General features: G+C 42.7%; 1 protein-coding gene across 2 annotated transcripts in view; it reads left to right on the top strand.

Moving 5' to 3' along the window:
* The window catches only part of ssbp4 (single stranded DNA binding protein 4), a 72,618-nt gene that overhangs the window by 44,177 nt on the left and 7,141 nt on the right, over window positions 1-21,300 (top strand). For both annotated transcript variants that reach the window (XM_026346002.1, XM_026346003.1), the window contains exons 5-8: window positions 8,110-8,199; window positions 17,457-17,540; window positions 19,883-20,009; window positions 20,128-20,195. In XM_026346002.1, the coding sequence (XP_026201787.1) occupies window positions 8,110-8,199; window positions 17,457-17,540; window positions 19,883-20,009; window positions 20,128-20,195 (369 nt within the window). The remainder of the gene's footprint in view (window positions 1-8,109; window positions 8,200-17,456; window positions 17,541-19,882; window positions 20,010-20,127; window positions 20,196-21,300) is intronic.

The following is a 21,300-nucleotide window of genomic DNA, read 5'->3' as shown; positions in this document are numbered from 1 at the left end:
TTATTAAATCTTGGCAAAGTTTGAGCTGAAACAGATTCCAACAGTAGCAAGTGTGAAAGCGAGTCTCTAGGTTAGTTTAACTGCAGTAAAATTAATGGACAGGATCTTTGCGTTTGTATGGATGCATGTGTTTTTTAGGACTTAAAAAAAAAAATCCTTAACAGCTTTGATATGTAACTAATAGGTTAGTATAAATAATTGGCAGGTTTATCTCTCTTTAGTTCTTATTTGACTAGTCACTGCTCCTACTGCATTTTTTAGATTGTGTTTTGAGAGATTGTGTATTAGGGATGTGTAGGAATGTGTTTTTCTTACACATGTATTAGGTCAACGCAGCATTTGTGCAAGATGATGTACAGTAACATGGTAGCCTGGCAAAAAGTTAAGCAAGGTTCTTTTGCTCAACGGTCTTTGGACCACACTGCGTCACTGGGCTGGCCTCGCTCAAATGACTGAAGGTGCCGCTTATTTCCACGCCAGGCTTATCTAATGAAAAGAATCTTAAGATATGTTTTGGTGGACTGGGAAACCTCCCCAGCAGTGTTGATTCTCACCATTACCATTTTAGAAATGAGAATAAAAAGGATTTCTTTTTTCTAACTGTTTTTTAATCACAGATTCTTTTATTATCATTATTTCCTAAGGTTTTGCCAAGATGAGTGAAAACAAGCATTCGGCATATTATCGTGTCCCTGGGCCTACTCTAATTTCCATTTTAAAAATCAAACATCTTCCTCAGGTCTTATTCAATTTATTTGTCAGGTTCTGCTTCTCCCTGGTTTTCTTACGCTTTCATTCTTTCACAATCTTTAAAAACACGTTGTTTAATGTGTTAAGTTGTAATTGCAGAGCGTATAGAGGACAGAAATCAAGCAAATATTCAAACATACAGAATAAAGCAAGGAAAACTTTATTAGAAATGTGGTGGCAGCTGCAGTTTCATGTGAAGAGTCCGTAGGATGTGCTAACATTAACATAGATCCACAGCAAGTAAATATTTGCAGATATGTAAATGCCACTAGATGATGTGATGTAAATTATAGATATGTAAGTTGGTATTGCTCTTTAAATGTCAATGTATATACATATATACATATATATACAGTATATATTATTGTGTTTGCACACTGTTATTTCTTATATGTTTAGTGCCTTCCTGGTGCTGATTATTATTATTATATTTTATTTACATAACTTTTGTGGTGCCAGTTTTTACCTAGAATTTTATTCCAGACAGCGGCTGTGAACCTGTTCTTTTTTTTTTTTTTTTTTTTTTTTTTAAGTGTGGGTGGAAAGAGTGAAAGTGACAATGAAAGCGGTGGCGGGGGTTGAGGTTTTGTAGCTGAAAATAGTGAGCATCTCGCCTGGTTGGCAAAATGTGACATGTCTTTTGGCTGCATTGCATTCTGGTCGACAGAGGCAGCAGAAGTTGTCTGTGCCTCTATCAAAATGGATTTCTATCTGTATTATTGTTAAATGTTTGTGTAGAAGGGTTGATGATGGAAGGCGAACGCGCTCTGTGATTCTGAGGTGCTGACATGAGAACCGGACACTTTAAAACCGCTAAAAATGGATTTACATTTGTCTTACAACAATGAATACACCCACAAATTCAACGTGCATGATCATTTACAGTGGTTCAGACAGTGTTTGAGGGTGCCTTTACATGTCTGTGTGTGCCATCACCTGTGAAGTGGCCTTTCAGAGGATGTTCCACCTGCTCCGTCCTGATCTGCAGCCCTCTCTGACCTGCAGAGCGAAGCGGTGACTGAAGCCCAGCTGGATACAGAACCCACTTCTGGACTCAGTGAATGAGAGCTGTGGTAGCGTGACACCGGCCAGTTATTTTGGACGACAGGAGGGAGATAGAGCATGATAAAATCATTTTCCCTATCTCTCTCCTGTCTCTTCCCCTCATCTCTTATACACCTTTCACTCTCCTACTGTATTTTCCACATTAGGTTTTGTATCCAAGCTCCAAGCATTCTATTATTCCCTAATTAGCAGCATTAATAATCTTCAATTAGGCATATAGCTTTGAGTGCATGTAGAAGTCTGCCTCTTTAATTCAAAGTGTGCTCGTATGTGTGTGTGTTTGTGTGAACGAGCGTCATCATGACACCCTGTCCTCTGGTTCTCTTGTGGCTTTCCACCCAACACCAACTGCCTAATGAGGGAGTGAAAGGCCATGGGCAGAGGGGGTGTGGGGTGCACATCAGTGTGTGTACGTGCACCCAGTGTGTGTGTGTGTTTGTGTGTAATTAAAGAGCAGTGCCAGCAGGGGGGACCTGTGTTAGAAAGGGTCACCAGGGCGAGCAGCAGGCCGTCGCCGACCTTTGGTCATTAACTACCGACACTGCCAATAAAGGCTTTTGGGTGTGTGTGTGGGGGGTGTGTGTGTGTGTGCATGTGTTTATGCCTGTGTGTGCATGTTTGTGTGTCAGGAGGCCAGCTACTAAATTACTTTACATCGATACAAGTTTTACTCAGTTTATGCATGTTTACGTCTCTTTCGTTTACCTTGTAAGTTAGCAATAAAGCTTCAAGTAGGACTGAGCTAAACCCTTCCTAAGGTTTAAAGAGTATAGTCACAACAATGATCTAAAGAAAGAAAAGAAATGGAATTATGATTTAAAGATGAATCCGACTGTTAATTATCTTAACCTTGGTTGCTTTTCTTTATTCATTTTGGGGTGTTTTACCTGTTTTGCTTTGCGGCTCCTCCATTCTGTCAGCTGCCATGCATCCCACAGAGAACCGCCGCATCAATAACGTGCTTTCAGGAGGCAGGAGCTGATGAGCAGAACTGTGTGTGTCTCTGCATTTGTTTGTTTCATCTCAAAGCAGGCGTCTGTTCTGCATGTGCACAGAAATGTGTGTGTTTTGCCATCTGCACTATGGAGTGTGTTGTCTTTGCTGGCAGGTAGCGTGTGTGAATTGCCATAGGTTGATTGGTTAGCCTGAGTGGCAGCAGCGGGATTTAAGTCAGGTGCTCCAGGGCAGCAGGGGGAGAGCCAGGCGACGGCCCCCAGCCACAGTGCCTTCCCACTGGGCTTCTGCCTTGGAGCAGCGCCTTGGTAGCTGAGAGGCAGCTCCAGGCTCCTGGGGTCCTGATGCTGGGAGGAGATGCTTCTGGGAGAGGAGGAGGATTACGTGCATGTGTGTGCTTGTTTGTGTGTTCTGTGGGGGGATCCCAAACAGATTTGTTTACCGGTAATTAATTCACCTGATTGACATAGCAGATGCCAGAGCTACGGGCACAAAACGGCACATGTGTGTGTTTGAGTGTGTATGGTATATACAGTACATTCCTATGCATGCTCAGGGTGTGTGTGTGTGTGTGTGTGTGTCTGCTCATATTTTTCTGCATACCTGTTGTGTGTATACTAAAGGATACTTGCACAGGGAGTGGCACCAGCCATCAAGGGCATTTCCATGTCGCAGGGTTGGGAGTCGGGTTTCTGGCAGAGCCGTCCAGTAGCTCTCCGTCTTCCATCGATTAGACCCGTCTGTCGGCTGGCAGTCCCGCTTACACACTCCTGCCTCGCCACTAATCTTTATAGAGTTGACTTCACTGACAGAGTTATTGCAGCACTTGAAGCCAAGGAGAGAGGAGGAGAAAGAGGGCTGTGACAGAAGGGCAAATGTGGGAGATGGGAGGAGAGGGTGATGGTGACAGCCAGGAGTTGTGTGGAAAGGAATTCCTGGTTTGGTTAAGGAAATTACAGAGACGTAGAGGGCCAAATGAGACCTGCAGTCTTTCTGCAAATCACTCCTCAAGCCACAGTAGCTACATATATAGACACACAATGGAGTATTGGAGCATTCATGCATGAACACGTACATACATATCCCTGCACAGATGTCAGTTTTAACTGAAGTATCAGTCGTTTTTATCTGATTAAACCTCACCCTTTCTTGCTGCGCTCACGCACCAAGGACAAGTTCTTTACATTAACGCCCATATAATCCATCTGCGTTTTCAGCAGTATTCACAGTATGTGCTTTTTTGTGTAACTGTGGGGCAGACAAAAAAAAAAAAAAAACGAAAGAGGGAACAGAAGAGTAAGAGAGAGAGACACAGAGAGCCCTTGTGTGAATAATGTAAGCTCATAGAAGAGTTGGACTGAACTCTGTGTGTGTGTGTGTGTGTGTGTGTGTGTCTGCATGTGTGAACTTTTGTTCAGAGCCTTGGGGTGCCAGTGTGGACTTAAAGCATTTTTATGTGTTTCTGTGTATGTTTGAGATACGGAGACAGTGAGGGAGTTGCACCTGGCCTGGTAGGTCAGACTGAGTCTTTACGATCTGAAAAAATGCTTCCACACACACACACACGAACACACACACACGCATGTGTACACATTTTCAAAGACACACTCACACACCCACTAACAGGTCTGTATCAGTGTTGTTGTGGTCAGCAGGTAGCAGTGTGTTGGTCTGCTTGTCTGGACCGAGATAACAGCAGATCCATTACCCCCTGGAAGCTGAGGTCTGATCACCAGACAGATAGAACCGCTCACTCACTGCCTGTGTCCATCCAGCCTCCACTGTGCCGCTAAACACGATCACAAACAGAGGCCAAAGGAGAGCTGTTTGGAATTGATCAAATTAATATTACAGATGATGACTACGAGGGAGGGATTTCACTGTTTAGACACTTTGAATTTGCAGAATGGTGACGTGTGAGATTAGCTCAACTTATCTTGAAATACTTTAATGTATCATCACTGAATCAAACCAATGGAATTCACTGTCATCTAATTATTTAGTCTTTGCCCTGAGCATACATGACACCTGTTTATATAAAGAAGATAGAAGATAACAGTCTCTCTTATTTTGGAAAATGAGATTTTAGATCAAGACTATTAAGAAATGGCAGTTAGACAAGAAGATCCTTGTTAACCATTGGCTGGCTTAGTTTAGCAGAAACTGTACCTCTAAAACTCACTAATCTCTTTAATCTGCACTAAATCGGAAGTGAAAACATTACTTCTAGCCAAGAAGTAGTCCCACACGTAAATATTTTACGCCTATTGACTCGTCGTTTTGTTCTGTACTGGAAGGTAGATGTTGTCACGTTTGAACAGAGCCCGGCCATTTCCTCATTTTTAGTCTTTCTGACTGTAGCTTCATCCTTACCATAAGACATGAGAGTGGAATCAATCTTCTCATCTAACTGCTGCCAAAACAAAGTCAGTGTAGTTCCCAAAATATCTACTGTTCCTTTAGACACATCGCCTTTCAGCAGCAACTTTTGAAAAACACTTTTTTTTTCCAATGTGGAGGTGAAGATATATTACAAATAGGTTTAAAATGAGTGAACTGATGCTCCTAATTTTTAGTCATGTTTTACAAAGGCGGTAAGAGAGAGAGGGAGAGAGAGAGAGAGAGAGGAGTGTGATGAGTTAACATTGTGCATGCATTGTGGATCAGCTTTGTGTGCAGGGAGACAAAAAGAAGGAGATAGTAGTGGCAAACAGGGCAGCTATCAAAAGCCACAGGCTCCTTTAAACTCCATCTCTCTTTCTTTTTTTTTCTCTTTCCTGTTCTCATTTTCTTCTCTTTCTCTCACTACTTCTCTCTCACTCTCTGTCGCTCTCCCTCTCTCTGCTCCCTGGCCATGCTGATGATTGACGGCCTGAGGGTTTTAATGGGCACTGGAGAGCAGAAGCTGAGGTCGGGGTTGTCATGGCAACTAGGAGAAGGGGCCTTTTGCTGCTGCTTCACCTGAGTACTGTGGAGCCTCGTTGGCTGACTGAGGCAGCACACACACACACTCTCTATCCACACACACTCTCTATCCACACACACACACACACACACACACACCAGCCCCACTTCCCATTCACTCTTCCCTCTCTCTTCGAGGTGCCCTGCCGTTCATCCTGCCATCTCTCGTCTTCTCTCTTCTTTTTTTTTTTCTCATTTTCATTTCCATACTCCTTTTCTCTTTTTCTCCCTCGCGTTCTCTCTGCTGATTCCTTAATGCTCTCCAATACACCAGAGCCGGTTAACTCTGCTTGTGTATGTGTTTGCATTTGTGTGCATGCATGAAGCGTTAAGCCTATTGTTTTTTGGCTGCCCCATTGTTGGATAACAGCTCACAAATGATACGTATTATGGGGTCCAGTTAAGGTCATGTAAAGTGGTTTACATGCCTCTGTGTTTTTACTCACGATGATGCAAAGTTGCTTCATTCATCAAACTAATTTCACGCACAGTTCAAACCCATGACAACTAAAAGACTGGGAGAACATTTGTTTCTCTGCACTTACTGCACAGTTCACACTCAGAAAACACACTTTCCCTGCAGGTTTCTGGGTTAGTTTTGTCTTGACGTCTTCTGTGGCGTGGTCGTACACTGTTTAGGCTCAGAGGAACTGACACACAGATACACACGGCAGACGGTTGTTAACTGACCTCTCATTACACTTTGAAATCTCTCTCTCTCTCTCTCTCTCTCTCTCTCTCTCTCTCTCTCTCTCCATCTCTTTGTTTGCCAGCTCATTCTGTTTAAATGTCTCCCTCTCGCTCTGTCTCTTCGTCTAACTCTCCACTTCCTGCTTGCGTCTAACTCCTGTGGACGTCCGTGTCCACACTTCGCGAGTCTCTTATGTTGTGTTCAGATCCCCACATTCACACCCTCTTACTAGTGTGTGTGTGTGTGTGTGTGTGTGTGTGTGTGTGTGTGTGTGTGTGTGTGTGTGTGTGTGTGTGTGTGTGTGTGTGTGTGTGTGTGTGTTTGTTTGTCCTGCCTCATGGCCCCGGGGCCTGTTAGTGTCTGGGCCATGCTGGTCAGCTGAGCGAGGGAGTGAAGCTCTAGTTGCAGTGGTGGAGGGATGGGAGGAGGACGCTGCGTGGGCGTGTGTTTGAGTCTGGGATTGTTCAGCTGAGAATAAATTTCATGAAACAGAGATATTAACACCATATCGCATAGTTCCTCTGTGATTGTGCAATGAGTCATTTAGCATAATCACCAAAAGGATTTCATCACTTTATGGTTAAGATTGGTTACACTCAGGCAACCAAACTACTCAGATAGGCTGATGGAAACACCGTTGCCGTGTAGAAAAGAAACCAACGTTGACTGTTGCATAAGATGGGACACAAACTATAGTGTGTGGTGTCGTAATATAACAGTTTTAAGGCAGGTTGCTCTAAGTGTTTGAACATCCAATCAACAGTGTTATTTTTCCTCTAGAGGACGGTGTGTCACTACGGAGGAGGGCTGCTCGAGTCTTTACAATCCCTCCACATCCTGCAGCAACTGGCCTCACTGTAACTTTCCTGATACCTTCTCATACCAATCTGACCACGTGTGAATGTTGAGCTCCGACAGAGCAGCTATGACCAAACATTGACTGTCAGTCTCACTGCCTCAAAAGAAAACCAGAGCAGCAGAGTGTCTCGTCTGTCTTCTCCCCATTGTTGAAAATTATTATAATTGAGAGTGAAGATGAAGGAAATACTGCCAGAGGAGGAGCACATATTCACACAGGGGGGTTGAATGCAGGAATAAAAGAAGATATATAAATCAAACATCATAATAGTGATTTACGTTTTCGATGTTATGCATCAATATGAAGTGTTTATAGCACGGAGAAGTGCAGGAAGTCCTGTTCATGATTTGAAACTGTGTGATCTGAAGTCAAAAGGAAATTGTATGTTTAGGCGTGTTGTATTAAGTGGGCAAAAAAAAAAAAGAAAGTGGAGAGATGTTTCCAGCTGGTTCTGAAAGAGTGAACGAGCTCGCTGTCTGTTGTGGTCAGTGTATTGGACAAGCTAGTTCACTGAAAGCCGAAGCCGTAATGTTCCTCCCAACGCCGCATCCTGACAAGATAGTTTTGTTTCCTTCATCAAATAATGTATCTCTCCAACCAAATAATGATATCTTATCAGTTGTGGGTAATTGCTCCATTTGTGTTCAGAAGAATTCAGTGAGTGTAATCAGGCTTGAAAGTTTTGTGGCAAATATTTTCCGAACAGCATATCGCTCGTTCATTATTTTCAGCAAACACGGGATTCTTGTAACACCTTGCTGATTGCTGTTTTGTCCTGTGACTCCAGCAAAATCATTTTTTTGGTTGTTTTCCTTTTTTTTTCCAGAGTGCGGCCGCTGCCCCCAGCCCAGTGATGGGCAACATGCCACCCAACGATGGCATGCCAGGAGGACCTATGCCCCCGGGCTTCTTTCAAGTAAGAAAAGGAACTTTCTAACTTCACCCCACTCCCACCTTCACCCATCACACACCCCTGGCACCCTCTCCACCCATCCCATATCCATCGCTAAGCCTGTCCTTCTGTCTCCTCCTCCTTTTTTAGCCCCTTTAGCTGTCCTAATCCCTGTCCAGATGTTCCCTTCTCTGTCTCTCTGCCTCCATCCCATATGGCCAAGCTTGGGTTGTTAACTCCTGGTGCTCTGCTTGATGCTGTAGACGCACTGAAGAGTTGTTTCTCATACTCAAATGTAAAATGGTGTGCTAGTATTGGTTATTAAGGAAGAGGAGAGGAGAGGAGACAGTTTTCTGGGGTTTGTGTTGCTTCACTAATTCCTCCTGTCATCAGTGCTCTGTGTCTAAGAGGCTGACGAGGTCACACACACTCTGTCGTTGTGTTTCCATCACTCTCTCCTTTCTCCTTCATTTGCAAACACACACACAAGCCTGATCCGACACTTTGACACACATTAAACTAGTAACACTTTTAAAAATCGAGGTTTTAAAATATCCTCACCCCAAGTGTTCAAAGCGTTGCAGAATGTGAAAAGAGAACTGAAAAATAACATTCACTTTAAACTATCGTACTACTTTAAGTACATATAAAAGTCTAATTCTTAGTATCACTATTGTTGTGGAAAAGTTAAAAAGCAGCTGAACTTGAAAGCTACCTGGAAATATTTATTTGACACTTCATACCATTACCAATCCTGAATTTGGAATTTTATTTTATATCAGAAAAGGAATAAAACACTCTTTGCCTTTTTAATGGATGTGACAGATGCAATGTATTTTGAATGAGACTGTGTCTTCAGATGAGGAGATTGACTCCATTCTCACACTTGTATGCCAATACAACCGCCAGTTAGCTTAGCTTAGCACAAACACTCAAAATGGGGGGAAAAGTCTAGCGTTGTCCTGAGAAGCACCTCTCTCCATGCTGCGTCTAATTTGTTTCATCTCCACAAAACACAAATGGAAAGCACCACTTGTGATTTGTGCACATTTTTACATTTAGCTATGCTAACCCGCTGCCGGCTGTAGCTTCATTTTGCCCATACAGTAGATGCACAAGAGTGTTGTTAATCTTTCCATCTAACTTGCAGCAAGAAAGCAAATAAGCACTTTTCCCAAAATGCTACCATTTAAACGTTACGTGAAAAATATTGCTATCCTTAGTGTTGAATAAGAGCTGTAATTGTTCGTGCTGAAATGATTAATTTATCAACAGAAAATGAATTGCTTACAAATTTTCAGGCGAAAGCAGCGAACATTTATTAGTTCCACATCACAAATATGAGAGGTTTTTGCTCCTTTTGCTGCTTTTCTCAAGAAAACCAGCAATCAATGTGTGAATATGTGAACAATTTTCATCTACGCCAAGTCAACTATTAATTCAAAAAAAAAAAAAAGACAGGTTGTTAAATCTGTATATTTTGTTATTGTGCCAGGATGCTCTACATATTATGAACCATTTTGCATGTTTGCTTGCATTGGAGGTTTAGTATGATCGATGTGTAATGTATGTGCATGCGGTTCGGAACTGTACAGCCATTTGCCGTGTTGTCTCGCTGGTTGATTGGCAGCATGTCATGTGCTGTGCTCGTGTGTCTATGTACGTGCTGGGGTCGTGGAGAATGTTAATGATGTATGAGCAGTGAGCTGGGCAGGGAGAAAGCTATCTGGTGGTGTTGCGTGAGTGACATTGCTTTCCATAAATAGATCCTGTACGCATGGCAGACAGACAGATAGATAGACAGGCAGGGTTCAAAAAAGGGAGACAAGGAGAAGAAAAATGGGAGAGATGGCTTCTCTTCTCTTCTCTTCTCTCCTCTTCTCTTCTCTTCTCTTCTCTTCTCTTCTCTTCTCTTCTCTTCTCTTCTCTTCTCTTCTCTTCTGCTTAGCTCAGCTAATCTGAGAAGCAGAGCAAGCAAAAGGTGAAGAACACAAAAAAATAAAAGCCTGAACGCAGAGCATGCATAGTGCAAACAACAACAACAACAAAACAAAAAAAAAAAAATGAACAAAACGTGTTCTGCACCAATTCAGACTCAACGTCAGAATTCTCTAAATGAAGCTGACGTGTTGTAGCATATTTTAATGTCCCATGGCATGATCATTTGGCATTTTTGAACTTAAGCAAGAGCTAAAATCTCACACTCTGCTCTCCTAGGTACATGACATTCACTCCCTGGTGAACTAATGGTTGCGGTCCACAGTGAAAATGCAGGCTACTGACTTTCCTGCACTTCATTTATTCATTCAGGGGAAGGAGTCTTTTTTATTTTAGAAATCCCTCCTACACGTTTTTTGAGACTTCACTCATATTCTTATCTCACTAGTTGGTCGATTGATAGTGTGAAATTTCCATGTTCTTAGTTTAGAGAGTGGTAGAGTCAAACCTGGACATTTTTAGTAAAGCGAACAATGTTTTTTCTGTAAAGTTGTGAATGGATTTTCTGCATGCTTTAGTCATTTCTCATCTAAACTCTGGTTCAGCTTTCTCTCACCACATCCCCCCTTTATGTCTAGCATCCTTCTCCATAACATTTCTTCACTCTCTCCATTTCTCTTGTCTTTAAACTTTTTATTTATTTATTTATTTTTGCTCTCACACACACGGCTCCAGTGACGCATGCCTCACCAGCTCTGTTGAGTGTGAGCTGTTCACATGTGTTTTGGGTGTGTCTGTGTGTGTGTGTGTGTGTGTGTGTGTGTGTGTGTGTGTGTGTGTGTGTGTGTGTGTGTGTGTGTGTGTGTTGCAGATTTTTTCCCAGTAGTACTAGCAAAGTAATTAACATAGGTGACCCCAACACTGTTATTGGCTACAGTCCTGGGAGAGAGGGATGAGGGGCAAAATAGGGACATAGGAGCAAAATGGAGGTGGAGGGCATCCGCTATGGTGTCTATACTGTACACATTTGGTATATAATCCTCCTCCACTCAGCGAAAGTCCATAGCTGCTGCATCATGGCCCTCTGGGGAGGACAAGCAAAGGGGGGAGATGACAGGGAGGGAGTGAGAGAGGCAGGAGAGGCTGTGAGGAGAGACTGAGTTAATGACAGAGAGGATAAGGAAAAGAAAGAGACTGGAGGAGAGGACAGGACACTGAGACGTGAGGAAAGACAAATGTGTTTTTATTGTCCGATCACAAAAATGACAGCTGATGACAATAGTGGACAGTTGATTGGTCCCATCTGCTGATTAGACAGAAATGACATACTGTACCAGGAAGATGCAAAGTTCTTCTATACAGTAAAACAGCAGATGTATAGACAACAGGACTGAATAATGAGGAAAAGGAGACAGAATCTGGAAGAAAGTACCATAAATAAGGCTTAGGCCTTTGTCCAGGGAAAAGCAAATTAGATAAAATGTGTCCTTTGGAGATTTATAAGGTCCATCTGTCAAATAATGCCCCAAAAATCCCTCTTTGTTGACCTTATTCTCTGATCTACACGTGGTATGCCAGGCACTCAAAAAACTTAATACGCCCCATTAAGCCTGTAAACCAGTTAGGGTCGGGCCGCCTCTTTCTGCTAAACTGGAATGAGTCCTCTTGTCAAAAAAAGGGATCCAAAGTCAAGGGCTGCGTGTTTTACTGCAGGTAAATTCAGCTCTTCAGGGACAACACCAAAATGCACAACAAGAGGATCAGGTATGATTACGCATTTAAGAACAAGCAACCCGGGCATCAAAGGCAATTTAAGAACCTATTCAAAGCCGACACGTGGCAGGCAAATGTTGAATTAGGGAGACATCTGCTCTGAGTCATTTATTTATCAAAGGTGAGACTGATCTCAGGGTTCATTTGGGTCAGTGCTATTACAAAGACGCAGATAAATAAGGTGAAGTCCTTTAGGAATGAACAGGAGGCTGAAAATCAGGCTGAGATGTTTGAGGAATGATGGCTAAGGTATTATTTATTACCTGTAAGGGTCAAATGTCATATCCTGGTGTTAGCTCACAGTCAGTTTTGGTACTTCAGTGGAGGATTTAGACCTCGGTTTCAGTTCCAGGTTAAGCGAAGGACAGACAGTTAATTACAAGGTAGCTGCCCAAGTAGCAGAAATCCAACAACAAGAGACGTATGTTGACTTTTATGACCACTGCACAAAAGACGCCAAGATTTATAATAAATGATGAAATGATTTTAATATTAAAAAGAAAATAGCCAAAAAAAAGCTGTTAAACATTTTAATTTCTACCTGCAACATGAATAGAAGATTTAAAGACGCAGAAACTTAAGGACCAAGATGAGAGCATGCAGGCAAAACATTTCACTGCTGCCTGAACTGAAGCCATCGAGGAGAGGAATCGTCTTTGTCCCTCATTGTCACCTAATAGTTCTCCTTGAATGACAGACACTTTAAAATGAGACGGAAATGTTTTCTCTGTCCATTATCTGCCTGGAGCCTCTGTCACTCAGTTCAAACACGCTGATAACACTACTGTTAAGGAGTGATTTGAATGTAGCCTGGGCCATACCTTAAGTCTATCAGCAGCACCTTTTCAAAACGCTCTGTTTTATTTATTGGCTCATGTGGGAACTCTCTCTGAACAGTCACACACACGGTCCCCTGTATGTGGATGAAACTTCAGCTGTGAGCTCCGAACCTTCCTCTGAGGTAAGGGGATCACAGACGTAGGCTATATAAATCATTTGGTGTCTTCCCGAGATGTTTAAATTCGTGTCAGCATTTCGCAGCCGTCCACACAGAGAAAACACCCCTGATAGCATATTCCCATCTCTGAGCTGACATGTTGCCATGCTATATACCATGAGCTAGCAGGAGACCTACTGCTGCCTCCGCCGCTCTCCGTGGAATGTTACTAAGGAATGACAATGAATGTGTGTGTGTGTGTGTGTGTGTGTGTGTGTGTGTGTGTGTGTGGTGCTGTTCCTCCTGGCTTTGTTTGTTGTGTTCAGTGATGCAGGCTGCTTTGTGTTCTCGCTCTCTGTTTGTGTGTGTGTGTGTGTGTGTGTGTGTGTGTGTGTGTCCAGTAGTTTGACAGCAGTTACACACTGCCCTCTAGTGTTAGCAGCTGTAAACATCAGAGGAAAACTCAGATGACTGGTACTCTTCCATCTCGTTCTTTTTATTCCTATCTCTCTCTCTCTCTCTCTCTCTCTCTCTCTCTCTCTCTGTTTGTGTTAGTGGTCCATCAGGGGCAGCAGTGTGGGTCTTCCTTAAGCTGAAATGAGTGGTGGGGAGGCGAGGGGCTTGTGTTGATGGGTTTGTGGTACTGTGCCAAGCTGTTATCTCCTTAGCCGGGTAGAAAATGATTTTATTAATTGCTTCATTTAACGCTCCCCCGTCCCCCTCCTTCTTCCCCTCACCCACACTAATACACAAACAACATCACGCAAACACACACGTACACCCTGCATACACCTCTGTGACAGTTGAAATGTTCTCTCTCTCTCCCTCTCTCTGCAGGGACCTGTAGAGAAAACAGTGTGGCCATAAAGGCCATATGCTGGCCCATTCAGATGTAATAGCAGGAAGGCCCAGGGAGGCCCAGCCAGAGTAGCTATGCCCCATTATGGCACATTATATAGAAGAATAAGAGAGGAGCACAGTGTGTGTGTGACAGATTGTGTATTGCCTACATTGCAGGGAAGAATCTGTTCACAGAGCTACCTTTAATTCAACTCTGACAAGTTACACTGATACATTCTTGGGTTAAGACTTGGGTTTTAGTTAAATTGTGGTAAGGCATGTTGTAGTTACCATTACAGTTGGGGTGAGGCTCCAGAAAGTGAATGCAGTGTCCTCCTAAGTCTGCGTAGACTGTTGCAGCTGGGTCAGTGCAGCCAGACCCATGGGGGTGCCTTGTTAGACACACACACACACACACAGACTGGCTCGGCAACAACAACCTCTGAGGTCAGACAGAGCTAGTGCAGCATTAGCCCCAGTGTGAACCTGCTGAGAGACAGAGCGAGCCAGTACAGCTGGTGTTAACAACCCAAAACATACACACACGCGGAGTGGCAGAACAACCACAGTGGCACGGGTACAAACGGCATAACTGTGCCAACACCATCAGAGAGCATTGTATGTACAACGAAATAAACATTTCCTGACTGTTAAATAGATTATTGACCAGCTACATGTTGTGTGGCTGGTTAATGTGCGTGGCTCCAGTGAACGCTGCTTCTTAGATGAGCCGTTCTCGTGACAGTGAGCCGGATACAATCAGAACAGCAAAAAGAGTCAACTGCCATGTCTTGTAACAATAAGAAGCACCTGTCTAGAGAGTCTTGTTGCTGCTGCTGCTGCTGCTGCTGCTGAGCTCAACACTTGGGCTTTTTAGAAAAGGGTAGCAAGTCAGTGAATAAGTGTTTTTGCTTATGAGCAGTATTGTTTTTTACGTGTAAGTAAAAGCTCATCTCTTCTGCCAGAATGTGTGCTCTTGTAAGGCAAGCCTGGCAGCGCCGTATCTCTGCCTGTGGGAATGCACTTGTTTCAAGCTGTCAGTCAGGCATGTTTATTTTCCCACTGTAGCAGCGCCTACAGGTTCCCGGTGCTCAGCTCTGTCGGCGCTCCACCATCCAGCCAAGCCAACAGAGCACTCACACAGGGAGGGCGGTGCAGTGGGAAAGGGTGGGGAAAGCGAGGGGATTGGAAGAGCGTATGTGTGTGAGTGTTTGTGTGGAGGATGAGAGATGCAGGTATCTGTGCAGCTGCCGTCTGTATGAAAACTGATGCACACAGGTGAAGAAGTGCACAAGTCTAGACTGTTAATGTGTGCTGTTGTGTGTTCGTGCTGAAATGATTAGTGAGTCGGTGTTAATCAACAGAAAATTACATCAACAAATTGACAATAATGATGATAATTGATCCAATTGTTTCAAACAGCTATGTGTAGAATTTCAAAATCACTTTCGTACCCCTGTGCTTGTATCAAAAAACGCTATTGCCAACAGCAGCGCACACTGATCTATCCTGCACGAGGACACAATGATAAATATGCTGAGTGCAGCACATCACTTGCACCAGTTTTCACCAGGACTATCTGACTTTTCTTTCAAACTTACACCAAGAGAAAAATGTTAAAGATGCTGTAATTTCATCTAAAAAAGAGCAAGAATGGCTTGTGATTGTAGCTTTTTTTTTTTTTTTGCATGTTTAGTACTTCGGTGAATAGATGTACAAATATCTTAATGTAAATATATATTGTATATATTACTATATTGTAGAAAGAGGAATTGCCATTTAGTTTGTACGTATGTGTGCATACATCAAGTTCAACATGAGCAAAATTATGCAAACCTGTCTACCAGAGTGTAGACATATGTGTGTGTCAGGTAATGTTTTACTCTGGTAATCCCCTAATCCATGATGGTAGATACATACCTGTTGAAGTAGCACCCATCTGCAGCCCTCAGTGGCCTCTTTCAATACACATATTGCACATGCAAACTAATTCAAACCAGCTACACTCCACACCTGAGAAAACATCCTTTCTTCGCCTATGATAAAAGAGGTAGATGTCACATATTCACACTCATCACTGCTCCGTTGCGCAACTCACACACGTGTCCTCTAATGCTACCTGATAGCAGTGTGCTTGACGGAGGCTCTGGCAGACTAGTAGATAAGCCTGGTCTGGCAGTGGGTGGTCCTCAGTATTAATGTTCAGGTAGTAACAGATCTCTGCTGGAGCGACTGCTGTTTGAGTCACATGAGGTAACTGTAGAAAGAGACAGAGGTCAAAGTTCACGCAGTCCTCTGATACTGTATTCAGTTGAACGTATTTACCACAGTGGGTGTCCTGAAATATTGAGTCATTCGCTCTACAAATCCAAACTGAAACTGCAGTTTATATACCAGCTGTTAGGGATGGACACTTTATACTGTGCTAGATCTTAAAGAGCTCAACAGTTTCTCATTTGAGGGACTGCGCCTTCTATCCAGAGTGGATTTAAGTTACAGAATATCTAGAGTTATTTTCCACTTGAGGCTGTTATTTATTTATTAATTTTGTTTTGCCATAATGATGTTTGATGGGGTTGAATATTTGGCAGTTCTACGTAGCGTGAGCTGGTGTTCCCAGATTCCCCTCTCCTAAAAAATCTAAATTGTGGCAATTTTGTGGCCATTTTGTCCGCATTTGGAAATACTGTACTTTGAACAATCCATTGGCAAAACAACATGGTTATAATTTAACATTGGTTAACATTCAGCCCCTGAATTGATCTGACCTCAACCTGGCAATTAACAGTTCCCGCAAATGAAAATCAATGCGGCCCTCTGCTCATGTCAGCGACAAATCTTAGCACTCGATTCCTTGTTGATGGAACCAAAATGATACTTGTACTATAATTACACATGCTGTATTTTTCTTTTAATGAAATTATTAAATTAAAGCTGCACTAAAGAATATTGATAAATATGACTTCACCCTGGTTAACTTCACATCATCTGTACTCTAACCTTAACCAGTTACCTCAGCCTCCTTCCAAGTCTTGGTAACTAAACTTTACTCATTATTATCCACTCACTCACACTCGGCAGACACAGAGAAGCATTGTGATCTCATTTGAGTCTGGTTTCTTGCAACATGTCAGGACTGGCCCTATAGCTCTGGTTTTGCTCCAACAGCTCCTAGGATAAATCTTGTGTCTTTCTTAGCAGCCACTTATTTAGGTGTACGTCTCTCCTCCATGTCACATTAATCAGTTATCTTAGCTGTCTGTTACCATGTGTAAGTGCTGTGTTTCTTTTTTTTTTCTATATTGCAGTCTGGTATTGATTCTCAGTGGGATTGGCAAGACTATTTTCAAGCATTTTAACATTACAGTCAGTGACTCATTCTTTCCTGTAATAATGTCAGAAATATTTCCAAATGCATAACATGACATGCACAAAATGAGAACTATTGGTGAGAATATTTCATCACCAATTCAACTTCAAATCGTTTCCCAATTTCCCCAAAAAATATTCTTACATCTACTTGTATTACATTTTACCGAAGAAATGGTCGCTATGAAAGCTGTTCCTAAAAAAAGAAAAGAAAATCCCATTCGCTTTCTATTCACTAATAACACTAGAGGAAAGTAAGACAATGTTTTTGGAATTCGGCTGAACCAGCTCACATCGTCCTTTCAATTAAAATTCCAGTGCTCTCTCAGAGTTTAATCATTTTTCCCAAGCAGCCTTCAATATCACCAAATACGTTATTATAGCACTGTATTGAGATCTTTCTATGTTTCCTTTTTTTCACCAGGGTCCACCAGGATCTCAGCCTTCCCCTCACACGCAGCCTCCTCCACACAACCCCAGTAATCCCATGATGGGACCTCACGGACAGGTGAGTTAGAAGCGTTTACTCAGTCGTTTTTTTCCCGTCAACTGTTGGGTTGTGGTTCCTTCTCTTTCCCACTCTTTCTCACACTCTCTCACTCTCCTCACTCCCTCCGTCACACAGCAAAAGTGTACAAACAGCACACAGCCCTCGTGTTGTGCTAACAGACAGGACAGGCAGCATCTACGATGGTGGGTTGGATGAATAATTTAGCTGTGTTGGCCCAGCTGTAAGGAGCGGAGGTGCATCTGGAGGGCCTCATCTCTCCCTCAGCCCAGCACTCACCATCCCATAGTCCATCAATAGACCATTAATATTGCAGGACAGCCTGACACGATGCAGCTCTTTGTACACAAACCCACAACACGAGGAGAGGAGAGGAGAGGAGAGGAGAGGAGAGGAGAGGAGAGGAGAGGAGAGGAGAGGAGTAGGGAAGAGGGTTTAAAAAGAAAACAGTAGTAAGACAGTTTTTGCCTCAAGGTGCTGGTATTGGTATTATATAACTTGTCCTCTGCTTGCACCACACACACACACACACACACACACACACACACATTATAATTACCGTTGAAAGCTAGTCTCCTGTTGTATTTGTGTTGTGCTTATCTCTGCGTGAAGATGACGATATGAACATTATTCTGCTGTTCATGCTCTGTAACCAAAACAAACAGCTCTTACTCAATCGGTATTCAAATCAGCATGTTTCCCCTTGATATTAAAATAGTTGGATTGATTTTGGAATTAATTCTTATCATCTGAAATATGGCTCACTGTATGTGGGTGTTTGTGGTTGCAGCAGTATACTCTCATAGGCAATTCTGAAAACCATCTGTCTACGGTGCTTTACATTATTCACTAGTTGTGCACAGCCCGTTGTTGTCCCCTCACTGCGGAAACAGTGTATTCAGTTTCTTTGAAGGCTCACACTATTTTCGTGCATTTTTGCAGACGTGGAGAAAAAAATGAAAACAGAAAAAGCTTCGAGGTGTAGAACATTGCCGCTCCATCCTCCAACCCAACTATGCCATGTTTCCTGCCATTTTCTGCTCCACCTCTCTCTCTCCCACAGTTTCCATCCAGCGATTGTTCTCTTGCTCCTTCGCTTATCTATCCTCCTTTACCTTTATCCTAATGGATTTTATCACCTCAGGTCTTACTTTTCAAAACTTAAAGACAGGCCCCTCCTTCTAAGGACATAATAACGCAAAAACAATGAATCATTCTTTGGCACAACTGCTCCCCCTGCTGTTGTTCAAAGTTAACACATCTAATGTGGACCAGTTAGATAGAGAGAGACTACTTCTCTGAGCTATTTGTGTCTTGTTGTACTGCTTACAGATATAAGTCATTTATCCAGATAAACAGTTCGACTCTCAGTTGAAGGAAATTCCTTTTTTTATTGTAGATATATTGATACTTGTAGATTGTGATAATAATAATAATAATATTAATATTAGTATTATTGACGTTCTACTGAATACAGATTACAGATACTACATTTAATAAGAAAAGGGCAGAAAGGACAGCCTCTTAACAAAAGAGAGGAGTAAAAAGACAAGTTTCACATCTTAAAACAAGCAAATAAAAATGTTTAGTGATATGAAGTTATTAAAACTGAAGCTGATGGTGACATTCACTGAGCTGATAATGACGATACTCTATGGTGGTTTGTGTATTTTATTATTCATGCATTGTTTGTTTCATCTATACTAATGACCTTTACTGCTGTATTAATTTTACAAACCTTTGTAAAATATTGTCACTATAACCTAATGAGTTTATCTTTCTAATGCTCATGAGTTGTTGTAGAATACAATATCTAAATATCTTTAGGGGAAATCCTGACATTGCGATTTCTTTTAAAGAATTCATAGGCCCTCATAATGTAAGTGCTACATTTCATGCTAATTGAGTTGAAACTAAAGTGGTAAATAGTCATATAGCACTTTTCTACCTAACTGGCTCTCAAAGCGTTTTCACACTGCTTCTCATTCACCAATTCACACACACACTCTCGCACCAACGGTAGAACTGCCTTGCAGCTAACCTTGGGGTTCAGCATCTTGCCTTAGAACAGGAGGAGCTGGGAATCGAACCACCCCAATCCCCCGATTGGTATACATGTGCCCTACCTCCTGGTCCAAACTGGCCGCCAGTGCACGGTTGCATTAGATTTTTGTGTTCATAGCTTAAAGAGTTAAAAATTGATTTGATATAAACAAGGTCACAAGCAAACCTGCAAAATCTGTGATGTTTTGAAGCATATCTGTCATAAATTACAGCAAGTACTCCACATGTGATCGTGCTGAAATAAAGTAATGTTCATCCTTTCTGTGTCTCTCCTGCAGCCATTCATGTCTCCACGGTACCCAGGTGGCCCCAGACCCTCCCTTCGTATGCCAAATCAACCTCCTGGGAGCATCCCCGGGTCACAGCCTCTCCTGCCAAACAGTTTGGACCCCACCAGACCTCAAGGTAAGGCTAAATGTGGTGTTATTTCAGAGATGCTAGTAGTTTAGTAATAACTTTACATTGAGCATCAGCAACAGTGCTTTTTGTGCTGCCATGCTAACACTTTACTGTGTCACCACAGGACATCCAAACATGGGAGGTCCAATGAGAATGAATCCCCCAAGAGGCATGGGAGGCATGGGCCCACAGGTAGACACCATTTATATTACTCAGCCAAACATAATATATCAAAAGGCTGTGTTAATAAGCAACTCATGACAGTGAATGTTGTCCTCCATCACCACCAACCCACTACACTCCCACTCGGCAGCTGCCACGCAGCCAGATTTGGTGCTTAGAGTGTCAGTTCATGAACTAACCCAACGTTTGGTTACACTTCATTTAGAGCTACCAATAAAAATAGCTTTAATACCAAAGTGCATGCAGATAATAGTTCTGCAAGTCTTGTAACTTTAAATGTAAGAAGCGCTCTGATGATTTGCTTGGCTCAGAGCTGACTCCCCCACAGCCAACGCCAGTTCTACGTGTTAATTCCTACTTGCCGACTCCCACCTAGGGAGACAAACAGTAGGAGGTACTCAGACTGCTCTGAGCCAGCCGCCACCAGCACATTTTGGCCAAAAAATTGTGCCAATTTTGGCACTGCTGGTTTCCTTTTATCGACTTAATTTTTGTTGATGTGATTCAGTGTAATACACAAGATGCTTAAACTTCAGTGTCCTTTTGAATTACCATTACCAGACAGCTGCTTCATTTTGCACCAAGCCACCTCCCGCTCCAACATCACCACACAAAAAGACATACACACACTCTCCCTGTGCCCCTCGGCCCCTGTCTGTGCCACCCTGGCTCTGTGACTTTGGCAGTGAGCGCACCAGCAGCTGGTGTGGCATCTGCTCGACAAGTGTAATCGTCTGCTGAACAAAACTCTTCCTCTGAGTGGAGCAGCTCTCTGGCCTGGGCCCCTACTCTCTCCCCGTCTCTCTCTCTCTCTCTCGCTCTCTCTATTTCTCTAAGTCACACACATACATACTCCATTACAAGCATATAGTGCCAGCCAAACCCGCCTGCTGATTAGCCATGAAAACATGCATGCAAATGCACAGAGGGGAGCGTGGACACATAGAGACACATACATAGAGATACACAACTCTTACAGACGTACACAAACACACACAGTTCACACATAGCCCATGCACACACATAATTAAAAACCAGTTAGTGGGAGCAGTAATCATCTCTGACCTTCATTAAGAATTAAACCTTTAGCTGTGCTGACTGTGTGTTTCTCTCT

The sequence above is a fragment of the Anabas testudineus genome, chromosome 4 (genome assembly GCF_900324465.2).
Source record: "Anabas testudineus chromosome 4, fAnaTes1.2, whole genome shotgun sequence".
Classification (NCBI taxonomy): Eukaryota; Metazoa; Chordata; class Actinopteri; order Anabantiformes; family Anabantidae; genus Anabas; species Anabas testudineus.
The sequence above is the reverse complement of the archived record's forward strand: the minus strand, read 5'-3'. Positions and strand labels throughout refer to the sequence as shown.